The 25,305-nt window shown below is 48.7% G+C and overlaps 8 protein-coding genes across 8 annotated transcripts; 4 read left to right on the top strand and 4 right to left on the bottom strand.

Annotated features, from left to right (window-relative positions):
* Positions 1-205: 205 nt before the first annotated feature.
* Positions 206-7,047, top strand: N7525_000795 (uncharacterized protein; the record flags this gene model as incomplete). The annotated part of the gene is made up of 18 exons (XM_061211676.1): positions 206-744; positions 794-959; positions 1,016-1,414; positions 1,903-2,118; positions 2,185-2,710; positions 2,766-2,992; positions 3,049-3,328; positions 3,392-3,625; positions 3,677-4,419; positions 4,476-4,638; positions 4,692-5,024; positions 5,084-5,207; positions 5,264-5,335; positions 5,392-5,442; positions 5,505-6,191; positions 6,248-6,331; positions 6,391-6,765; positions 6,816-7,047. The coding sequence occupies 18 exons, from the start codon at positions 206-208 to the stop codon at positions 7,045-7,047; spliced, it is 5,451 nt and encodes a 1,816-aa protein (XP_061070902.1).
* A 1,404-nt stretch (positions 7,048-8,451) lies between these two features.
* Positions 8,452-9,431, bottom strand: N7525_000794 (uncharacterized protein; the record flags this gene model as incomplete). Its single annotated transcript, XM_002561989.1, has 4 exons — positions 8,452-8,574; positions 8,633-8,742; positions 8,793-9,164; positions 9,215-9,431. The coding sequence occupies 4 exons, from the start codon at positions 9,429-9,431 to the stop codon at positions 8,452-8,454; spliced, it is 822 nt and encodes a 273-aa protein (XP_002562035.1).
* Positions 9,432-10,048: 617 nt separating this feature from the next.
* On the top strand, positions 10,049-10,950 carry N7525_000793 (uncharacterized protein; the record flags this gene model as incomplete). The annotated part of the gene is made up of 3 exons (XM_002561990.1): positions 10,049-10,190; positions 10,248-10,687; positions 10,765-10,950. 3 exons carry the CDS (start codon positions 10,049-10,051, stop codon positions 10,948-10,950), a joined length of 768 nt encoding a protein of 255 aa, XP_002562036.1.
* Positions 10,951-11,683: 733 nt separating this feature from the next.
* On the bottom strand, positions 11,684-12,733 carry N7525_000792 (NADP-dependent oxidoreductase; the record flags this gene model as incomplete). Its single annotated transcript, XM_002561991.1, has 1 exon — positions 11,684-12,733. One exon carries the CDS (start codon positions 12,731-12,733, stop codon positions 11,684-11,686), a length of 1,050 nt encoding a protein of 349 aa, XP_002562037.1.
* Positions 12,734-13,097: 364 nt separating this feature from the next.
* Positions 13,098-15,813, bottom strand: N7525_000791 (beta-glucosidase; the record flags this gene model as incomplete). The annotated part of the gene is made up of 3 exons (XM_002561992.1): positions 13,098-15,400; positions 15,460-15,697; positions 15,757-15,813. The coding sequence occupies 3 exons, from the start codon at positions 15,811-15,813 to the stop codon at positions 13,098-13,100; spliced, it is 2,598 nt and encodes an 865-aa protein (XP_002562038.1).
* Positions 15,814-18,221: 2,408 nt separating this feature from the next.
* Positions 18,222-19,194, bottom strand: N7525_000790 (bZIP transcription factor; the record flags this gene model as incomplete). Its single annotated transcript, XM_002561994.1, has 2 exons — positions 18,222-19,115; positions 19,171-19,194. The coding sequence occupies 2 exons, from the start codon at positions 19,192-19,194 to the stop codon at positions 18,222-18,224; spliced, it is 918 nt and encodes a 305-aa protein (XP_002562040.1).
* Positions 19,195-19,900: 706 nt separating this feature from the next.
* On the top strand, positions 19,901-20,750 carry N7525_000789 (uncharacterized protein; the record flags this gene model as incomplete). The annotated part of the gene is made up of 3 exons (XM_002561995.1): positions 19,901-20,441; positions 20,503-20,584; positions 20,636-20,750. The coding sequence occupies 3 exons, from the start codon at positions 19,901-19,903 to the stop codon at positions 20,748-20,750; spliced, it is 738 nt and encodes a 245-aa protein (XP_002562041.1).
* Positions 20,751-21,439: 689 nt separating this feature from the next.
* N7525_000788 (putative C6 transcription factor) lies at positions 21,440-24,553 on the top strand (the record flags this gene model as incomplete). Its single annotated transcript, XM_002561996.2, has 1 exon — positions 21,440-24,553. The coding sequence occupies one exon, from the start codon at positions 21,440-21,442 to the stop codon at positions 24,551-24,553; it is 3,114 nt and encodes a 1,037-aa protein (XP_002562042.1).
* Positions 24,554-25,305: the final 752 nt, after the last annotated feature.

Genomic DNA, 25,305 nt, shown 5'->3' with positions numbered 1-25,305 from the left:
TACGATCGCCGTAATTGATGGAAATTCTTCAGATGAACTACCCCTCGGATTAGTCCACAATAAGGTTAATTCCGGTGGGATAGCGCCGGAGTACTGTATACTACTTTAAGAATCAACTTTAATTTTTGAGAGAATTGAGGTATAAAAGCAGGACAATGCTTCCAATGAAGGTAGTAGAATACCAGTTAGCTCCGGCATACCAAATATGAGGATTCCACAGGTTCTTGCTTTTGCTGCGGCTGCGGCTGCGGCGACAATCCCGCGCTCCAAGCAGTCTTCTCCTACCTCGCTCACAAATGTGACTATCTTCTCACCACCTTCCGACTATATCGTTCCGAGGACGCTTTACCCCCGTAACGAGCAGCTTCCAAATGGTGACCTTCTTGCAACATGGGAAAACTACTCTCCAGAGCCACCCGCGGTCTACTTCCCCATCTACCGCTCCAAGGATCACGGAAAGACCTGGAACGAGATCTCCAGGGTCCATGACACTGTCAATGGATATGGCTTGCGTTACCAGCCGTTCCTCTACTCCTTGCCCGAGCGCGTCGGCTCATTCAAAAAGGGCACTCTACTCCTAGCCGGTAGTAGCATTCCGACTGACCTGTCGTCCACAGACATAGTTCTGTACGCGTCACAGGACGATGGCATGACTTGGGACTTTGTTAGCCATATTGCCGCCGGAGGAGAGGCACGGCCAAACAATGGACTCACTCCTGTGTGGGAGCCATTCCTACTTGCCAAGTATGTTCTTCTATTCTTCGTTGAAATATCTCACTAACTCCCTTTGCAGCAAGGGCAAGTTGATTTGTTATTACTCGGATCAGCGGGATAATGCAACCTACGGACAGACAATGGTCCACCAGGTCACGAATGATCTGAAGAACTGGGGACCTGTTGTGGAAGATGTCACCTATCCTACTTATACCGACCGACCTGGCATGCCAGTTGTGACTAAGGTAAGCTAAACGGAAGACACGTCTGTGCCGTTCTCGGAAAATGCTAACGTTTCTAGCTCCCGAACGGTCAATACTTCTACGTCTATGAATATGGTTCCTTCTTTGGTACAGAAACCTACTCCTTCCCTCTTTACTACCGTTTGTCGTCCGACCCCGAGAATATTGCCTCCGCCCCGGGACAGCGTCTGGTTGTCTCTAGTGGTACTCAGCCAACATCTTCGCCGTACGCTGTATGGACACCATACGGTGGTGAAAATGGCACCATTATTGTCAGCTCCGGTACACAGGGTACTTTGTTCATTAACAAAGCTCTTGGAGAAGGAGAGTGGACAGAGATCCCCTGTCCTGAAGAACACGGCTACACGCGGGCTCTACGCGTGTTGTCGGAGGATGGAGGTCGATACCTGGTCGTGAACTCTGCTGGAGTGCTACTTGGCGAGAACAACCGGGTCTCTGTAAGTGTGATGGACTTGAAAGAAGTATTGTAAACCAAAAGACAATTTATGGCGGCGGACCCCTCATACTAGGCGCGTTCAATTGCTGTTATAATCGTTTGATAATTGTGATTGATGTGACCCATTGTTAGATACGTCGGTTGCATCTCTGATATTTGTTGAGAAGAGATCTTGATTTTGCGAAATACTAGAGACTGTTGTAAATATGATCTTCGTTCGTCACTCCATCGCCTGTGAACAACCATTATTAAGCCCACACATGTACACCTGCAATACGGCTGGTTCACCAATGAGTCACTGAGATACGCGACACAATAATAATTATTTTAGATGTCATCAATTCGAAGGATGCGTGTTGCAGTTGGAGTGTGAGTCAGAAGGTCCCTGTCGCATATTTTAGGCACCAGCGATTTCTATAGCTATTTCTCTTTTCAGATCAGCCTTGGAAGCTTCATCTTGGCATTTACGCATACGCGACTGCTCGATAGACAGCCATGTTAGACTGCTCTGTGGAGGAGGACGCTTTTGGCCCAATTGTCGCTCCTTCTTGTCTGCATGGGTTTGACTTCACCCTCTTGTTTGAAGAGAGTATTCTCACACTCGGGCCGATTGTTCTTGTTTGTTTTGCAGCATCTATTCGCATTTGGAAGCTATGGGCTGTCCCTGAAAAGGTCAACAGGTCATGGTTGTATGCCACAAAGGAGGTATAACGCCCTATCCCCAAGCTCTTCTATATCCCCATGTTCCTTGCCCTAACCAGCATCGCGCAGTTATCGTGGCTGTTCTACACAGGATGCCATATGATCCTGCTAGCTCTCTGGTGTCAATCCACACTCAAAACAAGAGCAACTGTGCTTACAACTTTTGTGACTGTGATCATTTCTCTTTTGCTGGCCTACTTATCTCATCTGGAGCACCTCCGCTCCATACGCCCATCTACAGTGATCAATGTCTTCCTTGTATTTACCTTGCTCTTCGACCTCGTACGCCTTCGAACTCTATATTTCATGCCCATTAGTCAAACTCTGAAATTACTTTTTGCTATATCATTGGCTATCAAAGCGACCATTCTCGGTTTGGAGGCAACAGAAAAAAGATCTTTGCTGAAGAAGAGATACGAAAACAGCCCGATTGAGTCGACCAGTGGCATGCTGAATCGAGCTATATTTTGGTGGCTAAATGAACTACTTTGGCGCGGGTCAAAAGACATTTTGAAAGTTGACAGTCTTCCTGCTCTCGACAACGACCTCAGAGCTGCTTCAAGTCCACGCTCTCTCCTTGACAGATGGGACAAAGGTGAGCTTTTGAGATTCAACGCTTTTGTTATACGATGAGTTAATCAAGACTCCAGCCAACAAGCATCATCAAAATTCACTGTTATGGACCTTCATATCTCACTACAAATGGGCCTTTTTCGAGGGTGTTATACCCCGGCTTGCATATACGGGATTTTGCTTTGCGCAGCCATTTCTCGTCGAGCGCGTACTCAATTTTATGGCCGAACCAGAACACGTTAACTCCGCTAACTATGCCTACGGGCTCATCGGCGCCTACGCCATTGTGTATCTCGGGATTGCCGTATGTAAAACTTCATGGCTTGATGGAAACTCTACTAATTCTAGTACCACCTATAGATCTCACATGCTGCTTACGAGCACAAGACATACCGCGTTATTACTATGGTTCGAGGAAGTTTAGTCACGCTGATCTTTAACAAAACTTTGCGGATGAGCACTACGGCTATCTCGGATACCGCTCCCATTACGTTGATGAGTACGGATATCGAACGAATTGGAAGTGGTCTTAGAGAGGTGCACGAGGTATACTCAAACTTCATCGAGGTTGCGTTGGCCTTGTGGCTGCTCGCACGACTACTGAATATTGCGACAATCGCTCCTACCGTGGTTGTTGTCGGTACGTCCTCAAAATCTTCTTCTTCTTTTGAAAAACCGTTTGGTTGACTTGGATACGGATCAGTATGTTTGGCCGCAGGTGTGCCGCTGGCAGTCGCCTGTGGGAAAGCACAAGGCACCTGGCTCGAGGCTGTCGAGGAGCGGGTGACAGTTACCTCAAAAGTTCTTGAGGTTATGAAAAACATCAAGATGACAGGCTTGACAGAAACCATCTCCAGCAGTCTTCGGAATTTGCGATCGGCTGAAATTCATGCTTCGTTTCCATTTCGACTCTACGAGACATTGGGTATTACACTGGGTATGTTCAGCTTCAGTTATGAGATGCCAAAAAAAATTGCTAATTATATAGGGTATACCTCTTCGTCCTTGGCCCCGGTGTTTGGATTTGGTGTTTATGCTATTCTTGCCCGAGTAAATGACACGGCTACACTGACGAATGGCCTAGCCTTTTCTGCGCTAACACTCTTTTCGCTATTGGATCAACCAATGGGCTCTATTGTGAATGGCTCAGAAGACCTGATGGCAGTGGTCAATTGCTTTCAGCGGATCCAAAAGCATTTGATGGAAAAGGAAAGAGTTGACTACCGGCTAAAGCACAATGCTCGAGATTCCCAATCAGTGCAAAATACTACTACAGCGCCTCTGGTTGAAACTGATTCCTCGGCCTGGGAACATTACATCGAGCCTTGTGCTATCATCCGAAATGTCTCTGCAGCTTGGTCAATTGATACTGAACCGGTACTGAAAGGCCTGAACATTAACATCCAAGAGTCCAAGATCACAATGATTGTTGGGGCTGTTGGCAGTGGCAAGTCTACTTTTTTGAAGATGCTCATGGGGGAGATCCCGGAATGTTCTGGCTCGATCTCTACCAGCTTCAATCATGCCGCATATTGTAGTCAGTCACCATGGATCACGTTCGGTACAATCCAAGAAAATATTGTTGGTGCATCGCCATGGGATCGACCCTGGTACGACCAGGTTACCAAGTCGTGCGCTTTACAACCCGATTTCCAACAACTTCCTGCGGGTGATCAGACAAAAGTCGGCGTTTCCGGTTCTCGTCTAAGTGGCGGACAGCAAATACGTGTGGTATGTAACTCTAACCCTGCACATGAGAAAACTTCAAGTAACAAACACCCCTCTAGGCGCTTGCGCGAGCCCTTTACTCGAAAGAGCCGGTCCTTGTTTTAGATGACGCGCTCACGGGTCTTGACCGAGAGACCGAAAAGATGATTCTCGAGAATTTGTTTGCTGAACATGGTTGCCTCAAACGTTCTCGGCAGACAGTAATTATGGCAACAAACTCAGGTCCGTATACGCCCTATATCCGTGCAAGCTATTCATTAAGCTGATTATTGCAGCGTATCATCTTCTATATGCCGATAACGTCATCGCGCTGGATCAGGATGGGAGAATCACCCAACATGGGTCGTATAGTGATCTCATGGGTTTCGACGGCTATATTAGAATGCTTTCCGATAATATTCACCAAGTCAACTCCGTCCGAGCCCCCGATATTGTATTGGACGACGAAACATTGCGGGAATTGAACTTGGATGACCAACCAACGGACTTAAGTCGACGAACTGGCGACTGGACTGTCTATAGGTTTTATTTTCAGAACATCGGCTGGCCTCTTCTGTCGATCTTTCTTGCGTGTTGTGTTCTCTTTATTCTCGGCCTCAGCTTTCCTCGTAAGCTTCAACAAAGCTGCCTAAACATCTGTTTCCACGCGTTGCTAATATCCACGCAGAAATCTGGCTGCAGTGGTGGACTAGTGCCAATGAGCAGCACCCCAACGAACATGTTTATTATTGGTTGGGTGTATATGTGGCACTTAGTTTCTTCTCACTTCTAACAACCTTTGCTGGCACTTGGTATGATTACAATATTGGCTTGGATTGGGTTTCCTTCTATGACTAATTCTGTATAGGATCCTCATCATGATCATACAGCCCCGAACAGCCCGTCGGTTCCACGAGATTCTCTTGCGTACTACAATGGGGTAAGAATTGACAAACAACAACTGCTAGGTATTGCCTGTTTTGACGTTTGTTTTAGAGCCACAACCTCTTTTCTTACTTCTACGGATATCGGAAACACCACAAACAGGTCAGGATTTTATCCTTCCTTAATGGTTTGCTCATTTTATTGATCTGGTTTCTTGCTTGCAGATTTAGCCAAGACCTCGAACTCATTGACGACGAGCTTCCTCCGGCCTTAGAGCTAACAGTCAATGCTGCGCTAAGCTGTGTGATAGAAGGATTCCTAGTCTTTGTTGGCTCTTCTTACATCACAGCAGCAGTGATTCCAGTCTGCGTCTTGGTGGTATACTACGTGGCAAAATTTTATGTCCAGACCTCTCGTCAAATGCGTCTGCTAGACATCGAAGCCAAAGCACCTTTATTCTCACAATTCCTAGAAGCCCTCAACGGTCTCTCCAGCATTCGAGCCTACGGCTGGACCGAGGATTACCACCGGCGCAATCAAATTGCCCTTGACGCTTCACAGCGTCCTTCCTATTTACTTTATTGCATTCAGCGCTGGATTGGACTTGTGCTAGACTTGATAGTGGCCGGTATTGCTGCCATTGTCGTTGCTGTCGCAATCTCGATGAAAGGTAGCCCTTCCATGAATCTATTGGGTATCGCGTTGTTCAACATTGTCAACTTCAGTGGCACCCTTCAGATGCTTGTTACAGACTGGATTGGACTGGAAACCTCGATCGGGGCCGTTGCTAGAATTCGCTCATATGTGCGACAGGTCACAACTGAGGACTTAGATTCTGAAACAAAGACAGTTCCCGAAGACTGGCCTCGGAAGGGTGGGATTGATATTACTGGTCTTTCAGCGTCTTACGAGTATGCTCTTGTGGATTTCTTAGGTTCCTTCGGATATATGCTGATCAGTCTTTAAGTTCCGCTTCGGGTCCTGTTCTTACTGGAATTGATCTCAGTATTCAGCCTGGTGAGAAGATTGCTCTATGTGGCAGAACTGGCAGGTTTGTGTTGTCCCAGATCAAGGTTTCGTTGCGTCAACACTCACCAGTCTATATTTTAGTGGGAAATCCTCCGTTGTTTCGGCAATTCTGCGAATACTGGAACTGGATAGCGGCACAATTCTCATTGATGACATAGACATTTCAAAAGTCTCTAGGTCACACGTCCGGTCCAGAATCAACACCATTCCGCAACAACCCTTTTTCCTCCATGGCACAGTACGGCTAAACGCCAACCCCGAGGGAAATGCAACTGATGAAGCAATCGTTGAATCCCTACAAGCAGTCAATCTATGGTCTCATATTCAACTCAAAGGAGGACTGGATATCGATATGTCCGATGATTTACTGTCTCATGGGCAGCAGCAGCTTTTCTGCCTTGCGAGAGCACTTTGCAAGTCTAGCAATATCATCATTATGGACGAGGCCACTAGCAGGTATGTTGAAAAGCAACGGATATACGGCCTTTTATTAAGAGATCTTTCAGTGTGGACTCGGAAACAGATGCGCTCATGCAAACAGTCATTCGGACGCACTTCAAAAATCAAACCGTCATCGCTATTGTGCACAAACTGCATGCAGTCTTGGACTTTGACAAAGTTGCTCTCTTGGAAAGCGGGAAAATTGTGGAATTCGATACTCCCAAGGCGCTTTTGTCAAAAGAGGGATCGGCATTTAGAAATTTAGTGGAGGCGTTTGACGACAGTTCCAAAGAATAGACGGCCCTTCTCGTGTGATTTGAAACCAGAGATAATTTCACCAGAGTTTAAACCAAAAACAACCGAGTTACGCAGCCTTGTCAAGTCTCGTTACTTGCAATCGGTGCTAACACAAATAGAATGATTCCCTCGTTACGGCTTTTCTAACTCAACTATAGAAGTACTTCAAAAATCCCGTGTGCGACAAAGGCCGACGCCAGTATTCAAAGGAGGATACAATTGAAATGGGTTTGCAATAGCGTCACGTAAATATAAGCGAAGAAACCGGGATGGATTGACCATGTCAGATAGCCCCTATGATTTCACTGAAAACCCTGCAGTTCAGTGTGAGTTAAATACAAAGCAAGAGCCTTCTATATCTATCCGTGGTGCTCTGCAAGAAGACGGCGTTGGAGATGAGGACGAAGAAAGGTAGGTATGACGCCTCTTGGAAGGCACCACTCATTCTGAGATAGGAAGGAAGGACTGCCACAAGGTAAGAGCGTCCCTGGGGTTCTGTATGAGGAAGGAAGGCACTACCTAGGTATATCAAGGTAAGAGCGTCCCTGGGGTTCTGTATAAGGAAGGAACGATAAGGAAAGTGAGCATAAAGGGAACTTTAAGTCCAGACATAGCAACCCCCAACCCCCATAGCTCAGATGGGAAGTGCTCCCGGCAGGGTAATGTTAGGTTGCGTGTTCGATCACAGCTAGGTCGGGTTGAAGAACTGTGAGTCACGGGCTGACGACAGGGAGTACACCAACCCCACCTTGAAAAGGGGGCTCTCTGATGCCTCAACGTCCTGAGCGAGGCGCGTCCTAGCCGATGAGGAAACTGTCCCTAGCCTAGCTGTTGTGAAGATCCTTGGGGCCATTTTTTTTTTTTATCTTCTACTTCGGGACCCTTTGAAGCTATTCACACTTTTGACCCACCACCCCACCACCCCCACCAGCCCCCACAACTTACCTAGGTAACTTCTTGCAAGCTTTGCATTTTCTTCCAAGGTTTCTAATATTCCTACAAATACGGTCTGGTTCTTTTTTTTTTTTTTTTTTTTTTTTTTTTTTTGGCGGATTGAGAACCAGATGTCTATTAGCCGTATCATCCAACTACAACATAGAGTTGATCGGGGTCAATGGGCTGTCGACGGGGACTCCTAGACCAAAATCAAATTGTTAATTGTATCTTAAACAGAAGCTAAGACTAGATAATGGATCGGCATCGGTGGAAAGAGTCGCGTCGCATTTAGGATGCCTTTTGAGGAGAGGGTACATTCCAATTTCCACGAATATATTTCTATCTCCGACATCCTCCCTAATAGCGAAAGCGATAGGGCAATAGTCAAAGGAGAGGGGAAGGAGGAGTAGCGGGTGACTATCGCTTGGACTTCGTCTGCTCTAACGAAGTTGGGATCTCTGGTTCAGATCAATGGCACCACCTTTTCTGGCCGGTTTGAGGATGGAAACTCGCAGCATGGGCGAGAGTCTTGGCCAGCATAGAGACAACCTCTTGCGGACTATGTACCCAGTCGTAAGACTTTGTTACCCACTAGAAAATGTTTTAGTAATATTATAGCAACCTTGGAAGTTCCACGAAGATTTCTCACCTCCCCATTTGGCCGAATCCGGATGAACACCCACTCGGAACTGTCTGTTGCAACTCCATACACTGACGTGTCTGGAATACTGGCCTGCTTCCTCGTTTCGTGGATGATTGCTATTCATATCAGCACTAATCCACGTACAATGTAAATCAAGATCGCTTACCCATGTAAGCCAAGCATTGATGCACCCCAAATTTTAACAGATCCATTGCTACCATTTTAACCATTACCATATTGGCATGGTCATTACGCTTGCCATACCAAAGCGAGTAGTCAACGATGCCAGAAAGTCTCACCTGTTGTTTACCGCTTTTCCAAACGAATTTCATCTCGCGTGCGACTCGCAGGTGAACAGACTCGTGTGATGTGGAGGCAATGGAAGAGGCTGGTGCAATGGAGCTAAGGGGCTTTGCAGCAAACTCTCGCTTCACCTTAGCTAGCACTGTCAGGATAATTACATCAATGCGAGATCGTATCAGCGCCTTGTTTGGGGGTGAGTGGCTGGTTGCTATGCCATAGTCTGGGAGGATAGAGCCTATACAAGTTAGCGCAAACCTATGACAGATTCATGCCGATCGAACTTACTCAAGTGAGCCGGAAGGGAGACCATTTCGGTCTCCCTGAGAGAAAGTTCGAACTCGGTGGGCAGACAGTGCGTGAGGTTAAAGTGATGCGGAATCTCACTTGAGTCGAGGTCGGTAATGGGAATCGTGGATATTTCCTTTGATGTTTTGCGCCTAGTACGTAGCCTATGTTTGAGAGCTTTGCGCCATGACTTTCGAGCCTCAACGGTATTCTCCATGACTAAGTAAATAAGGGTTCAATGTGAGCGAAAGGAGAAAAAGATGTGTAAGTTGGGAAAGATACCTGGTACAAATCTCCAGGGCTTTAAGTTGCAAGTGTGACTCTTCACTTTCTTCACTTGAAAAGGGTAAGTACACCTGTAACCATGGGTCTATTATACTAAGGTTTTCCCATGATTATCTTCAAATGTTCTTTGACGTTGGAATACTTTTCAGATATCTCAGATGGCTCTCAGGCGGGTTTTTGATATCTTGTTAAATATCAGTTTAGATGTCCTTCCCCCTTCTCAGACTTATAGCTAGAAAAACAAGCAAAAGCATATCTAGGTAGAGAATATATATAACCACATGCAAGGATATAAACTTTAGAGCCCTGGAAGTCAAAGGTTTCAACGTTCCAAGGTCGTAAGCCCCATTACTAGAAAAGAGAAAAGTATACTATGACTGAGATGTCATGTGAGCACCTCTCCAATGTAGGCACATACTTCATCCTCTGAACCTTCTCCTCTCCATCTCCCAAAGTTATTCTAGCAGTCTTGGTTTCTACTCTTCAGTCAACTTCAATCAGCTTTTCTTTCCTCGGTCCTTTGATAACACTCCACTCAGTTCATTTACAATGATCGAAGAAGACTGTGCTAAAATCAAGACGACTAAGGGACACCAACATGTAGCGAAGGCCTTTGGCCTCTCCCCTACTAGATGGTGGAATAAACGGCAACTTAATGCACAAAACACCTGGAGCGCCCCAGATCACCTCGGTGAGTTTCGGCTAACCACCCGGCTGTTTTGGATATTGCTTGCTGACGACTAATTAGCGTGCTTGTGGGACGACCTTGAAATAGTCACCGCTGGGAAGGGTAGTAAACATCCGCTGTTCTCAGTGAGAATAGAGTCCCTTTTCCTCGCACTGCTCGCAGACAATATCAAGAAAGAGTCACTTGGTCCCAACGGGCCCCAGGAATTGCCCCACTGGAGCTTTCGGAAGCGGATACTCACGCGAGAAATGAAAGACGACAAAATCCCAGCTCCAGAGGATATCATTGACTACGTTTTGTGGTATGGTCACTGCTTGGAGCTGGAAACAAATATGATCGTTATGAAGTCCGAGAGGCCCGTGCCTCGGAGCTGGACTCTGCTTCAAAATATGTCAGGTATTCACCATGCTCGCAAGCTCGCAGAAAGGGACGCAGTTATCTACGGCGTTATAACTGACGGGTCAAAATGGGTGTTCATACATCTGACCAATCAAAGTCGGGTAAGTAACATCGGGAACCCTGGTCCGTGTGCTTGAGGGAAGTCTGAGCAGACTATTGATTATCACTTTTCTTTTAGTATACGATTAAGGTATTTGCCTGGGACAACGAGCGAGACCAGATCATTGGCCAGGTCCAGAATATAATCGACCGAGCAGTTGCTCTTTACCGAAAGATAATGTCACGCTCGTCCCTGCCGAAGCCTACTGTTCATCAAATTAGTCGCTGTCGGATCAGAGAGCTGCCTGCTTCGTGCGCTGGCTAAGATAATGAGAGCGGCCGCGTAACTGAGCAGAACAACTGTCATACGGCTACAAGTGAAGAGAAAGCCTATAATAGTGATGCGGATGTTAGACCCCTTTGGTGGTAGACTGCTGGAAATTTGTGTTTTGTAACTATGTGCGGCGGGCATGTTGGACAATGGTTGCCTCTCTATAGCAGAGGACTCATACAGTCCTCTTCCTTGACTTCTTTCACGGTTTCAGACTTTCTAACACAATGGTATTGCTTCATGTCTTTTATATCATGTATTATTCTACATAATACGAGCAGGGATGAATTCAACTGAGAACTCGAACATTAGAATACCTGCACCTCTGCATCTGCGTCTAGGAAATACAGTCAGCTACAGTCAGATATCTCATCGAACATTCCTATAATGGTTGCACCAAGTCTCAACGTTCTCACAATGAGACCGGAACGGTGTAATGAGCACTCATTACGTTGGCCTCTCCCAGCGTATCAATTTCATCCAGGTCTTTATCGAATTAAAATCACCTACGATACGGGTCAATAATTGCTATCTCCGACGTCGTGTGAGTTGATGTTCGCTTTGAGGAATGGGCTACTCAGCTAAAGACAGAACCACTACGGTCACCACGGATGTGTTACGATAGCTTAGGCAGGGAAAATAGTATAGGATGGTTGAATATGTCGCATGGAATTCTGTCAGTTCTGGACTTGCTACAGTACTCATAGATTTACCTAGGTAAGTGAATCTAGACTGTAAGCACAATCTTCCCTCGGCCCTCAAACCTCCCACTAGCATATTCATAGGCCTCCTGCACACGGTCAATCCCAAAACTAGCAGCAACAAATGACCGCAACTCCCCCCTCGCCGCCAACTCACTTAGAGCGCGCAAGATCTCCCCACTGCCCTCAACAACAAAAAACAACGCCTTAATCCCATCCCTCCTCAACCCACGCTTCGCATGAGCCTCGACAAAATCAAAGCTCGCCGAATCAACTGAGACCAAAACACCTCCCTCCTTCACAAACCCCCAACACCTCTCCAGCACTTCCCCACCAACCGAATCAACAACAACATCAAACCGGCCTCCCTGGCCCTCCAAATCCGCATACTCAACAACCTCGTCAGCCCCCAAATCCGTCAAGAACTCCCCATTCCTCACAACAGACCCACTAGCCGCAACAACATGCATCCCAGCACAGGCAGCAAGCTGCACGAGGAAAATCCCAACCCCACCCGCAGCACCGGTGACAAGCACACGCTGTTTCAACTGACGAGCATGCTGATAATCCTGCTCCTGACGATGCTGTATCTCCATCTGCGCACGCCCGCCCAAAACCGGAGGCGGAAGGCCCGCATGAACAAAGAGCGCCTCGTACGCCGTCTGCGCGCTAAGCGGTAATGCCGCAGCCTCTTCCCACCCGAGATCCGCTGGTTTGGGTGCGACTTCGTCGGTCGTGACGAGCGCGTACGATGCCCATGTTGAGCCGCGGTCTGCAGAAGTCATGCCGAAGACGGCGGTGCCGGGTTTAAAGGTTGTCGTTGAACCTGGGGAGACTGATGCTACCGTCCCTGAGAAGTCGTGGCCTGGGATTGCGTAGGGTTGGTCGTATGTCTCTGGCCATGTGAGCATGTCGCGGATTATGGTTGTTGCTTTGATGTGGATTAGGAGCTGGTTTGGGGCTGTCGGGGTTGGGATGGGGATTTGGTCATTGTGGAGGGCTGTTGTTGGAGCGGGGTTGGTTGGAGAATAGGGTGTTGCGGAGGGTGGTGCTGGGTGGACACGGATGGCTTGCATTTTATGGGTTTGTCGGTGGTTGAATTTGTGGTATAGATAGGTGTGAGAGGCAAATCGAATGGATGTCTGGCTTTTATGTCCCAGTCAAAGTATGACTCTGCAGGTGGGCTATTGTCTGACCGCTGTAGCCGATGGATCACGACATCGGGTGTATGCAGGTGTACAATTTTATGTTTATGTAAACCGATTGGATAAAAATATTAATAGGTCTCATTAACTATGAAATTAGTCACAGGATGCATGCCTTTAGAGAAAAAAATAGTAATAAACTATGTGCAAAAAACGCAATGCTGGCTGTACAACATCAAAGGACTCAAGCGGGCATATCTATCCTCCTGCTCTCATTCCAGAACAAGAAGAAAATTTACTCAACCGAGGGCAAGTCGGCCGAAAGAGGTAACTTGCGGGATGAGTTGCCGACATACACCTTCTTCTGGGCGCCCGAAATAACCCAGTTCTGGGAGGCAACATCCCAGTTGGAGACATCACGGCGGGTCAGGGTGGTAGTCCACTGGAGACTCTGGCCAGGAGCAATGGTGACTCGGTCAAACTGGCGTAGGACCTTTGTGGGGTCATCATTGCCGCCGAGGGAAAGGTACAACTGGGGAACCTCATCACCAGTCACGGAGCCGGTGTTGGTGATAGTAGCGGTCACCTGGTAAAGGTCTTCAAACAGACCAGGGTTGCCGCCGGAGCTTCCGCTAGAGGGGAGAAGGTCCTGGGGAGAACCATCGGTAGCACCCTCAGGAAGGTAGTCCTTGGAGTCCATGCCGTAGTCAGGATCACCGGACGAGGCACGCAGGTCGGTGGAGTTCAACCACGGGTAAAGGTACTGGCGGACACGTTTGATTCCCTCGGGGAACAGGTTATCTGAGACTGTGCTAGGTTCGCCAAGAACGGGAGCCTTTTGACTCTTTCCAGTGGTGGCCTTGTATTCGCCGCGTTGGGATGAGGCAAGAGGGGTGACCTTGATGTCGGAGAAGGCAAATTTGGTGTAGCTTAGGCCGTAACCGAACTCGTAAATGGGCTCTATATTGTCCTTGTCGAAACGGCGATAGTCAATGAAGACACCATCCTCGAAATTATCTTGAGGAGCATCGGCGCCGTTGTTGGGCACTGTGACAAGAGGAGGGCCGTAGTCCTTGCGAGTCTTACCCCAGGTGAATGGAGTTTTACCGCCGGGGTTGATGCGACCGTACAGTACGTCCACCAAGCTGTGACCGCTCTCCTGGCCTGGCAAGCCAGCCCAGATAATGGCGGTAATGTTGTCATTGTCATACCAATCGCTAATCAGAACAGCGGACGTGCTGTGGATCACGACGATAGTGTTGTTGCAGTGTTGACTAGCAGTCTTAATCACCTCTTCGCCGTTCTTCCAGAGAGTCAGGTTCTTGCGGTCACCCTCGTTGCCGTCCACGTTGATAAATCCCTCGCCAGAGTCGGCGTTCACGAAAACCAGGGCAACATCAGCCTGGGAAGCAAGGGCAGCCATCTGGGTGAGGGCCCAGTTATCAGTCACAGCGAAGACGTTAGTCTGCCCGTTGCTGTATTCCAGAGCTTCGTTTTGGATGGCTTGCTCGGGTGTAATCAGATATGGGTAGTTAGCAGTTCCACTACCCCAGCCCATGGCCAAAGTTCCGTTATCACAACCACGGTCGTCGCAGCCATTGGCGCCATGAGCATTGGAGCCTGCGTCCTCTCCCAGAATGCTGATGAACTTCTCATTGTGGGTAAGGGGAAGTGCGCCACCCTTGTTCTTGAGCAGGACAGTGCTGTCAGAGCCAATCTTGCGGATGATCTGGGCATGATCGCGCTGGACATTTACGCGCTCGTTGACCTTACCCCAGTCCTCGCTGACCATGGAGTGCTGGAAGTTGTACTCATCACGGGTCCAGGAGCTGAAGTTGGGAGGAGTGCGGAAGCGGTCACGTCCAACCTTGTAGTAAGCAGACATTATGCGGACAGCCATGTCATCGACACGCCATTCAGGCATAGTACCGTTCAAAACGGAGATGGTCAGGTTGGTTCCCCAGTAGGAGTAAGGGCTACCAAGAATGACATCACCGGGCATAGACATATCCAGACCGGCCAGAGCAGATTCGACGCCGCTGTGATGCGCACCCCAGTCGCTCATAACAAAGCCCTGGAAGCCCAACTCGCCCTTGAGCAGCTTATTGAGGGAGTAGCTGTTTGCACAGCCGTAGCTGTTGTTGATCTGATTGTAAGAGCACATAACCGAGCCAACACCAGCACGGATGGAGTCCACGAAGGGCCAGAGGTACAGTTCGTGCATAGTCTTGTCGTCAATGTTTGAGCTCAAACTCTGGGAGATGTTGTATCCGTATCCCTGAGCCTCGCCAGACTGGCGGAAGTGCTCCTGCTCATTTCCAATGAAATGCTTAGCACAAGCAATGACACCAGCATCCTGCATACCCTTGATGGTTTCGGCCATCATCACACCAGTCAAAACGGGGTCAGGCGAGAAGCCTTCCCAGTTACGACCACCGTCCGGGAACTTGCCCAGAGGGCCAGCAACAGGACCCAATTGCACATCCACACCTTTGTCGCGGTGTTCCTCGCCCATTGCCACACCTCGCTGGTAGGCAAGTCGCTTGTCCCATGCTGCGGCAACATTGACACCCGCGGGGAAAGCGGAGTTGTAATCACCTGTTCGAGTTTCATTAGTTAACTGCACCGCCAAGCTTGTTCAGGATGGGCAATCTTACTAAAGCGTATACCCAACGGTGCGTCCTGCATACACATTCCCCACATGCCAAGTCGGGGAATGCCACCGGTCTCACCAACACAACTTTCTTGCATCCAGCCAGAACCGGTTGTCAAGTTGACTTTCTCGGCCAGCGTCAAATTAGAGACAAATTCAACGGCGCGTGTGTATGCTTCGGACCAGTCGCCCTCGCCAGTCATCCATGGGGAGGGATAGTATGGAGGAGAATAGGCCAGGGACTGATTTGACGCGACTTGATTAGACATTGATATCATTAAACGATTTGGATTGGACTTACATTCGCATTGGCCACTGAGGCCGTCAAGGCGGCCACCTCAAACCACGCGAACTTCATTACTGTGAAAGTGCTGGAAAGGATTTCACAGAGACAGCACAAAAAGAGTGGTTGAAGTAAGAGGGCGTGAGGAAGGAACGAGTCACAGTTATGGGAGGGGAGGACAAGGACCTTAAATATACGGATGTTCCCTGCTCACAGGGGCCGTAGTGTGCATGTACTCCGTACTCCGTACACTATTTTTCTCCACAAAATGAAGTCAAAAAATGGAGGGAAAGATCGACAGAGTACCTAGGTATGCACTATTCCACTAATCACGTTACATCTTGTTCTATGATTGGCCATGACTGATTCTTACTCTAAGGTTAGAAACATACTCACTCATCCTTGAAAGGGGACACAAGGTACTTACTCTGTACAGTGGCTGGGAAAGAGGGGATAAGTAGACAGGGTGAGAAGTCAATCCCCCTTTCCCAATGTCCCAGAATCACTGGGCAGTACCCAGCCATTCCCTCTGAGACACATTGTACACTCCAAAACTATTGGTTCTCCTTCAATGCATCGCCTTGCTTCGATTTCGTACACGAGAACGGCTAAACGTCGGCATCTCGCGTCGCGACTACCGTACCACCGCGCTCGCGCCTTTTCCCCGCTAATTCTAATTCTCCGTGGGGTTACTTTGTATTTCAACAATAGACGGTCTTTGGTGATTTTACCCGTTCAACTTCTTCTTATCTTATGCTGTGGTATGCAGAGTACAACTACACACATTGGCATCGGCTATCTCAATCATGTGGCAAAGGCTCTCACCAGGTGAGAGTGATCAAGTAATAAACAAGGTGACTTCCGGGATTTTGATCTGATCTGACCTCGGGACCTCTTTCTCATGTTCACCAGATCACCGCTCTTCCTGCCTAATGGGGAAACCCTTTTCATTTCATCACAGAGTGTGGAGAAACAGACCTGGAGACCTACCCAGGCGGACTGTTTCTTAAGTGTCCCATTACAAGATATCCCATGCATTTCTGACTTCAAAACAATATGTTGTAGGCTTTGCTCTCCCGCATTACTGCTTTGTCCATCTACACCAAGGTTGGTTCACAACGCCATCCGCAACTAAGCGTTTTCGCTACCGTGGAAACCGGAGTGCGGGATCCCCGCACTCCGGACTCAGGGATGCCGACTCCAGTTTCCAAGATTTCTGACGGCTTGCGCGATTAATTGCGATTTATCTCCGCTATTTCTTGGCTAAAAATTACATATGAGATATGGCTCCCGAGGTCGGATCGTGAGACTTCTTGAAGTGCCAAGGCGGTAAATCAATGTCGGACTGTTCAAAATTTAGCCAAGTCGGCGCATTCTCGATCGGGCCAGTATTATGTCCGGGGGATTGATACTACTTGCGTTTTAGTGTTGATGGCTGCCCAATGGAACTTATATCGCTTGTGCGCTGCATCTATGTTGTACTCGGTCCCCCACCGAAAATGGCCCCCCACGCCTATGCCCCAGCATCGGACAAAATCCCCGATCTCCCGACTCAGGCTAAACTGCTAGCCCATGTTGTAGGCTTACAACGTAGACATACTCTCACATATCCTCAGCGGTTTTCACTCCATGCAAGCCTCACACTTCGACGGCTAAATGCTGCTCCATATCGTTTATGCTTGAAAGTATCCGGCTATTCCACTCTACTGCCCGCAATATGGAGAACTTTATATGGGGAATACGCTGATCCATCACGGAATGCACCGCTGAACAGTCTTCCTTTCCCTTTTCGCGGCTAATTGTCGGTGTTACGGCTTAATAATATTGTCGGGTTCCCATGCTTCTGCCGGAGATTCGGCAGTCCGTGGGCTCGTGCGGGTGCCATTTGGTTTGCGGCATATTAGTGTTATGGGCTTGTGCTCTTTCAAGTGCATTCGATTTTAACCGGGTGATTCTCATTGATTCAGTAGTGGGCTGTGATGTTACATCAGAAAATATAGCATACATCTTTGTCATTGGCAAAGCTAGTGCATGGCTATGAGTTGCTCGCGAAACGTGGCTCTCCTTCCCAATCTCGCATTTATGTCGTAGATCTGCGAGTCGGGTTATTGTCGCCATTTACCGTCTAGGCGGGAGGTCGGGCCGGAAAAATATCCTACACGGGCTTGTCGGCATAGAGTGGTCCCACATATTGGGCGGGAATTTCAGACATAAGATCGTCCTATTCGGGATCTGAGGCTGAGGAGCCGTGCTGCGGAACAAACCAGCTGTTCGAGTAGTCGCTAGTAGTCGTTGCCGGGATTTGGACCAAACTTGCGCTCACTGCTGCAGATGACAAAATGACAGGGCCGAAAGCGATTCTTGGTAAACTGTAGTCCCCAATCTCCGTCGCCTTGCTCAGGTTCAAAGACAGAGGTGGAACTAGCAGGTTCATTCAAATACTAATATCTCAAATGGTTGTGGAATCCAACCCAATGCCAAAGTCAAACATCGCTGCTGATATCATCTAGCACTTGGAACAAAATGTGATTTTGGACTCTGCAGCCTGTGCCATTTGCACCTGCTCGGAACCCTGACCAAATTCTTCGTCGGATCTCATCAACATCAACTCCTTTGGTGTTGTACTGGTTGATCATTTCTTCTGCAATGGCACACAGCGTCGAATTGAGCACGTCTTCATCAGATACCATGTCCGAGTTCTCCCTGTCGGTTCCGCATCCACATAAATCCGGATCTACTTCTTGTGGCGTTTGCTTTGGTGGCTGATCTGTTGGTTGCACCACTGCCGGGGCACATGCACTCCTAACTGCTTCTCGCTGTTCTGTCGATTGTACCATTGTCGGGGCACAAGCACCCCTGGCTAGCTCTGGCTGATCCGTTGGTTGCACCACTGTCGAGGTACATGCACTCCTGACAGCTTCTGGCTGATCCGTCGGTTGCGCCACTGTCGAGGAACATGCACTACTGACTGCTGCTGGTAGCTCAGTTGTCTCCGGTTCCTCTTTGTAGACGCGAGGTATTGCCATTGACAAATTTGATCTGCGAGCATCCCGGCGCGATAGAGACATAGGATTCTCTCCTTCTACTCGCTGAATGGCGGGAATAGCAACCTTCCGGTTGATGTTTGCTCCCGTGTCCGCTTCCTGCAGATACTGCTGGACAGAAGCACTCGAAACTCCCAGTGATCCCAGAAGAGCTCTCAAATGCCGATTTTCAGCTTCGACCTTTTGCGTGGCCAGGCGGTGCTCGATGTCTTTTTGGTGGGCTTGTTCTTTATACACTGCTAGACGCTGCTCTAACTCATTCACATACTCCTGTTTCCGGGCTCGACTCTTGCGCTGGTTCTCGCGAACCCGCGCGAGTCGCTCCGCATTCTTCTATGCCCAGTTAGGTTTCATGTTGGCTCCAACTACTTGAACAGATGTGACTGACCTTCTGGTCTTTCGTTGAATCCATCGGTTGCTGACCCAATGTAGAGCATGACTGGGCTCCCTATCAGTCAAACTTGTCACACAAAGCATTCATTGGAATGAGTTGTGGTATGACAGGTGTGGTGGCAGACAGTTTGACATCGCCTCCTTAAAATTTCGAGTTCGGAGAAAATCGTTTGTTGCCTAAATTTTATGGCTGTTATTTTACGGTCACGTGCGCTTTGCTTCAGAACCGAATTATAACTATAGCATTAATTCGATTTCATAGGGCAATGTTATCTGAATACGTATTAAATTCTCCTTACTTATCCCTAAATCTATACATCTATGTGCATAGTACATGTATATAGTCGTGTGCTTGATACGTAAACGCCCTTAGCATGAAGGATATTCCTAGAACAGTAACAGAGCAGCACATCGAGACCCCGCTATGTCACCCACAACTAAGCCTATCCTGAAGGGATTCATGGAATTTACAAAACATTCAGTCAGTTTTCCAACTCGGTTCGACAAGAAAGCGAGAGCGAGAGGCAAATAGCCATCGGATGCAGATGGCAAACGATCACCCTCGACGTCATTGGCCGTCAGTCGCGCCTGAGCTGCAACCCCTAGCATTCTCTCCGCGACTCGTAGTTTCTACCTGGACCTTTTCTTCCCTCTCACAGTAAATATCATTAAGATTCCATTTCAATCTCTTCTATTCACATTGCTGTACCCCAAGCCCCTCCATCATGGTCTCCACTCGACACCATCCCCGCGAATTCCCCTCACCTGAGGCCGTGAAAGAGCTGGCCAAGTTACCTCCAGCTACCACCAGTGCCAATTCGCGCAAATGGACCCATACGCCCGCCGCTGCGCTGACAATCTGGCTCGTCTTTTCAGTTCCCTTGGTCATCTGGGACACGGGCTACGTCTTGTTGCGACCACATAGCATGCCGGGTGGAAGGCTGCACTCTCCCATCTGGACCCCTTACGCGCTGTACGGAAAGGTCGACTATATCTATGGATGGCCCGCCTTTAATGCGCATAATGGCTTCACTGCTGCGCAGACTATGCTCAACATCCTTGAGACCATCGGTTACATCTACTACCTCTGGATTGTCTACCACCATGGTTCGACGATTGGGAGAGGTGGCGGATCGCGGAAGATCTCCAAGGGATTTACCTGGTTGCTGAAGGGGGACAAGGTGGTAGCTGGGCGCATTGGGGCGACTGCGCTTCTGGTGGCCTATACCGCGTCTGTCATGACCCTGAGCAAGACTATCCTTTACTGTAAGTTATATCCATTTCCTGGGCTTTGTGTGTCAGATGTGTCAGATTATAACACAAATAGGGCTCAACGAGTTCTTCTCTGGCTTCGAGAATATCGGTCATAACGAACCGCTCGCTCTCTTCTTCTACTGGATCCTCCCAAAGTGAGTTCTCTAGCGTAAGTTTACAGGAAACATATAACTAATCTTACTTAGTGGGTTGTGGCTCGTCTTCCCCAGCTACAATATCTATGTCCTTGGAGATGAGATTCTGAGCTCGCTTGAGCTCGCAACACCGCGCCAGAAGGTCGGACGCCCTAAATCGACCTAGGATCAGTGGTGCAAACTAGTTAGTGGATAGCCTGCGTGCAGAAATTCGACATGTGCAATGATGATAGCCAGAGTGCTTGACAAAAAAAAAAAAAAAACAGACGACTTCAACCTATCTATCGGTAGGCGGTATTTAGAGATGGCTACATGTAGTTTAAGAAGGAAAAACAGGGTCTGCTTCTGTAATGCACTCAAGATGATTAATGAATATTCATTTTGTTGGCCACTCAATAAGGATCCTCCTGACATGTACGGCGTGGCTGCATGCTACCTATGTAGTCCTAGTCTTTTGTAAAGCTTCCGATGCGCCAGCCCAGCTGCCAATCCGGCTGTCCTACTGTCCTAGGCGTTCGGGTCCGTTCCTGAGGGGGCCGGACGTTATACTATCAGTATACATACGCATGCATGCTGATAGTATTAGTCTGGAGTCAGTTTTGATATTCATGACTCGAGTGGGGTTGGGTTGCGAAATATATTCCTAGTCGTTGGACTACACAAGAATAGTATACGAGTTCAAAGGCGATGGATGTAGGGTTGCGGCGAAGCCTCCAGATCCCACATATGGCCTCAAATCGATTGCACGTGTTCTTTTCTCTGCTTCAAGCCTCTGAGCTACAGTATACTTCATTGATTCTTCATTCTTCAATATAGAAAGGTTGTGGTTGAGTGTCCGTAATATCGGCGCCGCAAATGGCCGAATTATTTGCCAAGCCGCCATTCGCCGCTGAACCTTTCCCCATATTCGGGGCAACTTCACTTTCTCCTCAATTCCGGCTCTCCTTCCGCTTCTCGCGCTCTTCAAATTCCAAATTCCACTCCAAATTTACTTCCCCAGGACGAACTCGCGCTCCATCTCGGAAGCACCTTCTTTTGTTCCCGACCGTGCCGAAGGATGCTTCGGGCCTGGGTCCTGGGGTATCCGCACCCGTCATGATCCAACGCGATTCCGACAAATCGCCATCGAAAACCCCTGGTGTCACCTTTGACCTAGGCCAGGAGGAGGCGGCAGCAGCTCTCGAAGACTTCGATACCCAAAGCCATGCGAGTTCCCGCGACCCCGGTAGCACACAAGCAGTCGACCCCGCGCTAGGCCCGGACAACGGCACGCTAGACCAACGAGACGACACTGGTAATGGTCCGTCCAATTTTGAACATATAAACGACGAAGATAAACCGGCTTGGAGTGAGATGAAGACCAAGGCCGGGAAGGAGCGGAAGCGTCTGCCGCTGGCATGCATCGCATGCCGCCGCAAGAAAATCCGCTGCTCGGGCGAGAAGCCTGCCTGCAAACATTGTACGCGCTCGAGAATTCCGTGCGTGTATAAAGTTACTACGCGGAAGGCGGCGCCGCGCACGGATTATATGGCTATGCTGGACAAGCGACTGAAAAGGATGGAGGATCGCGTAATCAAGACAATACCCAAGGAGGAGACGAGGGATATGCTCTCTATTGGAAGATCGGTTGTCAAGCCTTCCGCCTCTGTTCAGCCGTCAAAAGCGCAGAAGAAACGAAACGCGGAGGAGGCATTTGCGGCAGAAATGGATGAATGGACTCGTGGGAACTCCCGCCCGCCACATGAGACGTTCCCTATGAATCGCGAAGGCAAATCCACCGACGGCACTGGGCTTCTCACCGAAGGGGCCGAGTTTTTACCCTCACTGGAGATTCAGGAGCATCTTGCGGAGGTGTTCTTTGATTGTGTCTATGGGCAGTCATACCTGTTATTACACAAACCCAGCTTTATGCGGCGACTTAAAGCAGGCACAATTCCCCCTGTCCTAATTCTTGCGGTCTGCGCTGTATCCGCACGTTTCTCTACACACCCTCAGCTCAACTCTGACCCGCCATTCCTACGTGGAGAAAACTGGGCTAATCCCGCTGCGGCCATCGCTCTGAGCCGGCACGACGAGCCGAACATTACCATTCTTACAGTTTTCTTACTTCTTGGTCTTCATGAGTTTGGAACCTGTCATGGTGGACGAAGTTGGTCTTTTGGAGGTCAAGCATTACGGATGGCATACGCATTGCAGCTTCATCAGGAGCTCGATCAGGATTCATTACTCAGTCAGCAGAATGGCAACGGCTCACAGTTGAGCTTCACTGATCAAGAAATCCGGCGCCGGACTATGTGGGCATGTTACTTGATGGATCGGTATAACTCTTCGGGAAGTCAACGGCCGCCTATTGGGAATGAAAGGTTCCTACAAATACAGCTCCCTATCAAGGAGCCTCACTTTCAGATGGAGATTCCTGGTCCAACGGAAGATCTTGACGGCGATATCCCTAATCCCGTACCCGAAGATTCAGGCCAATTATCTAATGCTAAAGAAAACATGGGTGTTTCAGCGTACATTATTCGCGCTATCGTCATTTGGGGGCGCATTGTCGACTACCTAAATCTAGGTGGAAAGAGAAAGGACTCACATCCACTTTGGCATCCAGAATCAGGGTATATGCAGCTGAAGCGGCAGATTGAGGAGTTCTCTGCGTCTCTTCCGGGGCCTTTTACATTCACCTACGAGAATCTTCAAATCCATGCAGCGGAGAAGATTGCAAATCAGTTCATTTTCCTCCACATCATCATACACCAAAACATGCTGTTTCTCAATCAGTTCGCCATTCCCTTGTCTCCGGGGGGCCGTCCACCAAGAGATATGCCCAAGGCCTTCCTCAGTAATGCAGGTCGAGCCGCGGTAGAAGCAGCGCATCACATTTCAGTCCTTTTTGATCGAGCTTCAGCCTATCCCCTCACTGTTCCTTTTGCCGGGTATTGCGCTTACTCGGCAAGTACAGTCCACATCTGGGGGATCTTCTCGAAGAACGTCCAGCTGGAGGCACGGTCAAAAGAAAACCTCCGCCATACGTACCGCTATCTCAATAAAATGAAGAAGTATTGGGGCATGTTCCACTATATGGTCGAGAGTGCTAAGGATCGGTATCGGCAGTTCGCCGATGCAGCTATCAAGGGCTCTATGGCTATTCAGAATGGCGCATCGCTAACACCCATGTTCCAATATGGTGACTGGTTTGACAAGTATCCGCATGGAGTGTCAAGGGTGCATTGGGAGGACCCCGATACTCGACACAAAGAAACGGGCGAGGACGCGGTCATGGGCCAGAAACCCGACCTCCAGAGCGTGGAAGATTTCTTTGCCGGCCTTTCCCCTACTCCACAGCCCAGTCAACCCCGCAAGTCGCGATCTCGCAAGAACAGCAAGCTATCAGATGGAGCTTCAGGCATGGACCAGACTTCATCGCCGTCAATGATGGAAGTGCCCATGGGAAACACCCCGGGCGTTCCGGGCAGTGCATTCCCACAGCCATCCATGTTCCAACAATCCCGGCCAATGTCCTTCGGCCAACCACCATTCGACTTCAGTATCCCACCGGACCAATTACCGCAACTAGACCGGCAATTTGTCTACGGTTCATTTTCCGAATTCGACCCGACCTCATTCGTCCCGAACAACCCTCCTATTCCCCCGCTCAATGGCGTCGAAACACAAAATCCAGATCAATCATTGTTCACCGGCCATTTGGACCCAAGCGCCCCTGCTGGAATGGGCGAGTTCTACCAGCCCAGCGCGTGGTTCCTGCCCTTCAATCTTGACCCTGTTGGCGGCGGGAACCCACCATCACAGGCTCCACCCTCGGCTCCCATACCTGGGGGAAACAATCGCGGCAGTACGCCATCCGGGCTACCTTCGGTAGATATATCTGGCTTCGGGGGTGCCGGGGGCATGCCTTTAAGCGCATATGATCTTGGTTTAACTGGTTCGAACACGAAAGCCTCACGGCCGTGATCAGGCCAGGTATTATCTGATACTCTCTCAATGACTGCTACGTGGTGTTTCAGTTTTCTTTACTGTGATTGTAAAAGGTTGGAGTCGGAATTTTGGAACTGGGATCTGCTACTTTGCGCTGCTGTTCATCTTATCACCCCATTCTGTTGATTTGTGTAAATATTCTTGCCTCGTCTCCAATGTATATCCCCTTCTTATCTAGCTTTTCTAGAGAATCCATATTTAATGGCTTGACTTTCTTGGTTTGGGCATTTTGTAAAATATTCCGATGATCTAGGAAGAAACCTGTTGTCGACTTCTTCCTAGACCAAAAATAAATTTAGCAATTGGAATACAATGCAAAAAAGAAATTCTTGTGCATCATCCGTGAATCGAACACGGGCCTCGTCGATGGCAACGACGAATTCTACCACTAGACCAATGATGCTAGTTGTATGATTTGTTGTGCCTTGTGGAGACTATGTTCCCTAAACGCTGATGTGGACCATCCACATCGAAATAGGATGAAGTACAGAATAGGTACGCGCAATTGAAATGGATAGGTATAAGGTGACGGCTTAATTCGTAATTTAATACTGATTCTGTTCACATTTGGACAACTCTGTATATCAATACGACCAAGTTGAGATGATACATGGCTCCAGTGTGATATATATATCAGCAGCCAAAGTAGGCAACGACTACAAAATGTTCGTGGATAATATAGAACATATTTGCGTCACAGATAACCAGACAAGAAGAAAGGACCCAGA

This window comes from Penicillium rubens (assembly GCF_028828025.1).
Source record: "Penicillium rubens strain IBT 27055 chromosome Unknown utg000001l_segment0_segment0, whole genome shotgun sequence".
NCBI lineage: Eukaryota > Fungi > Ascomycota > Eurotiomycetes > Eurotiales > Aspergillaceae > Penicillium > Penicillium rubens.
Note: the sequence above shows the minus strand (reverse complement) of the source record. Positions and strands in the feature narration are given on the sequence as shown.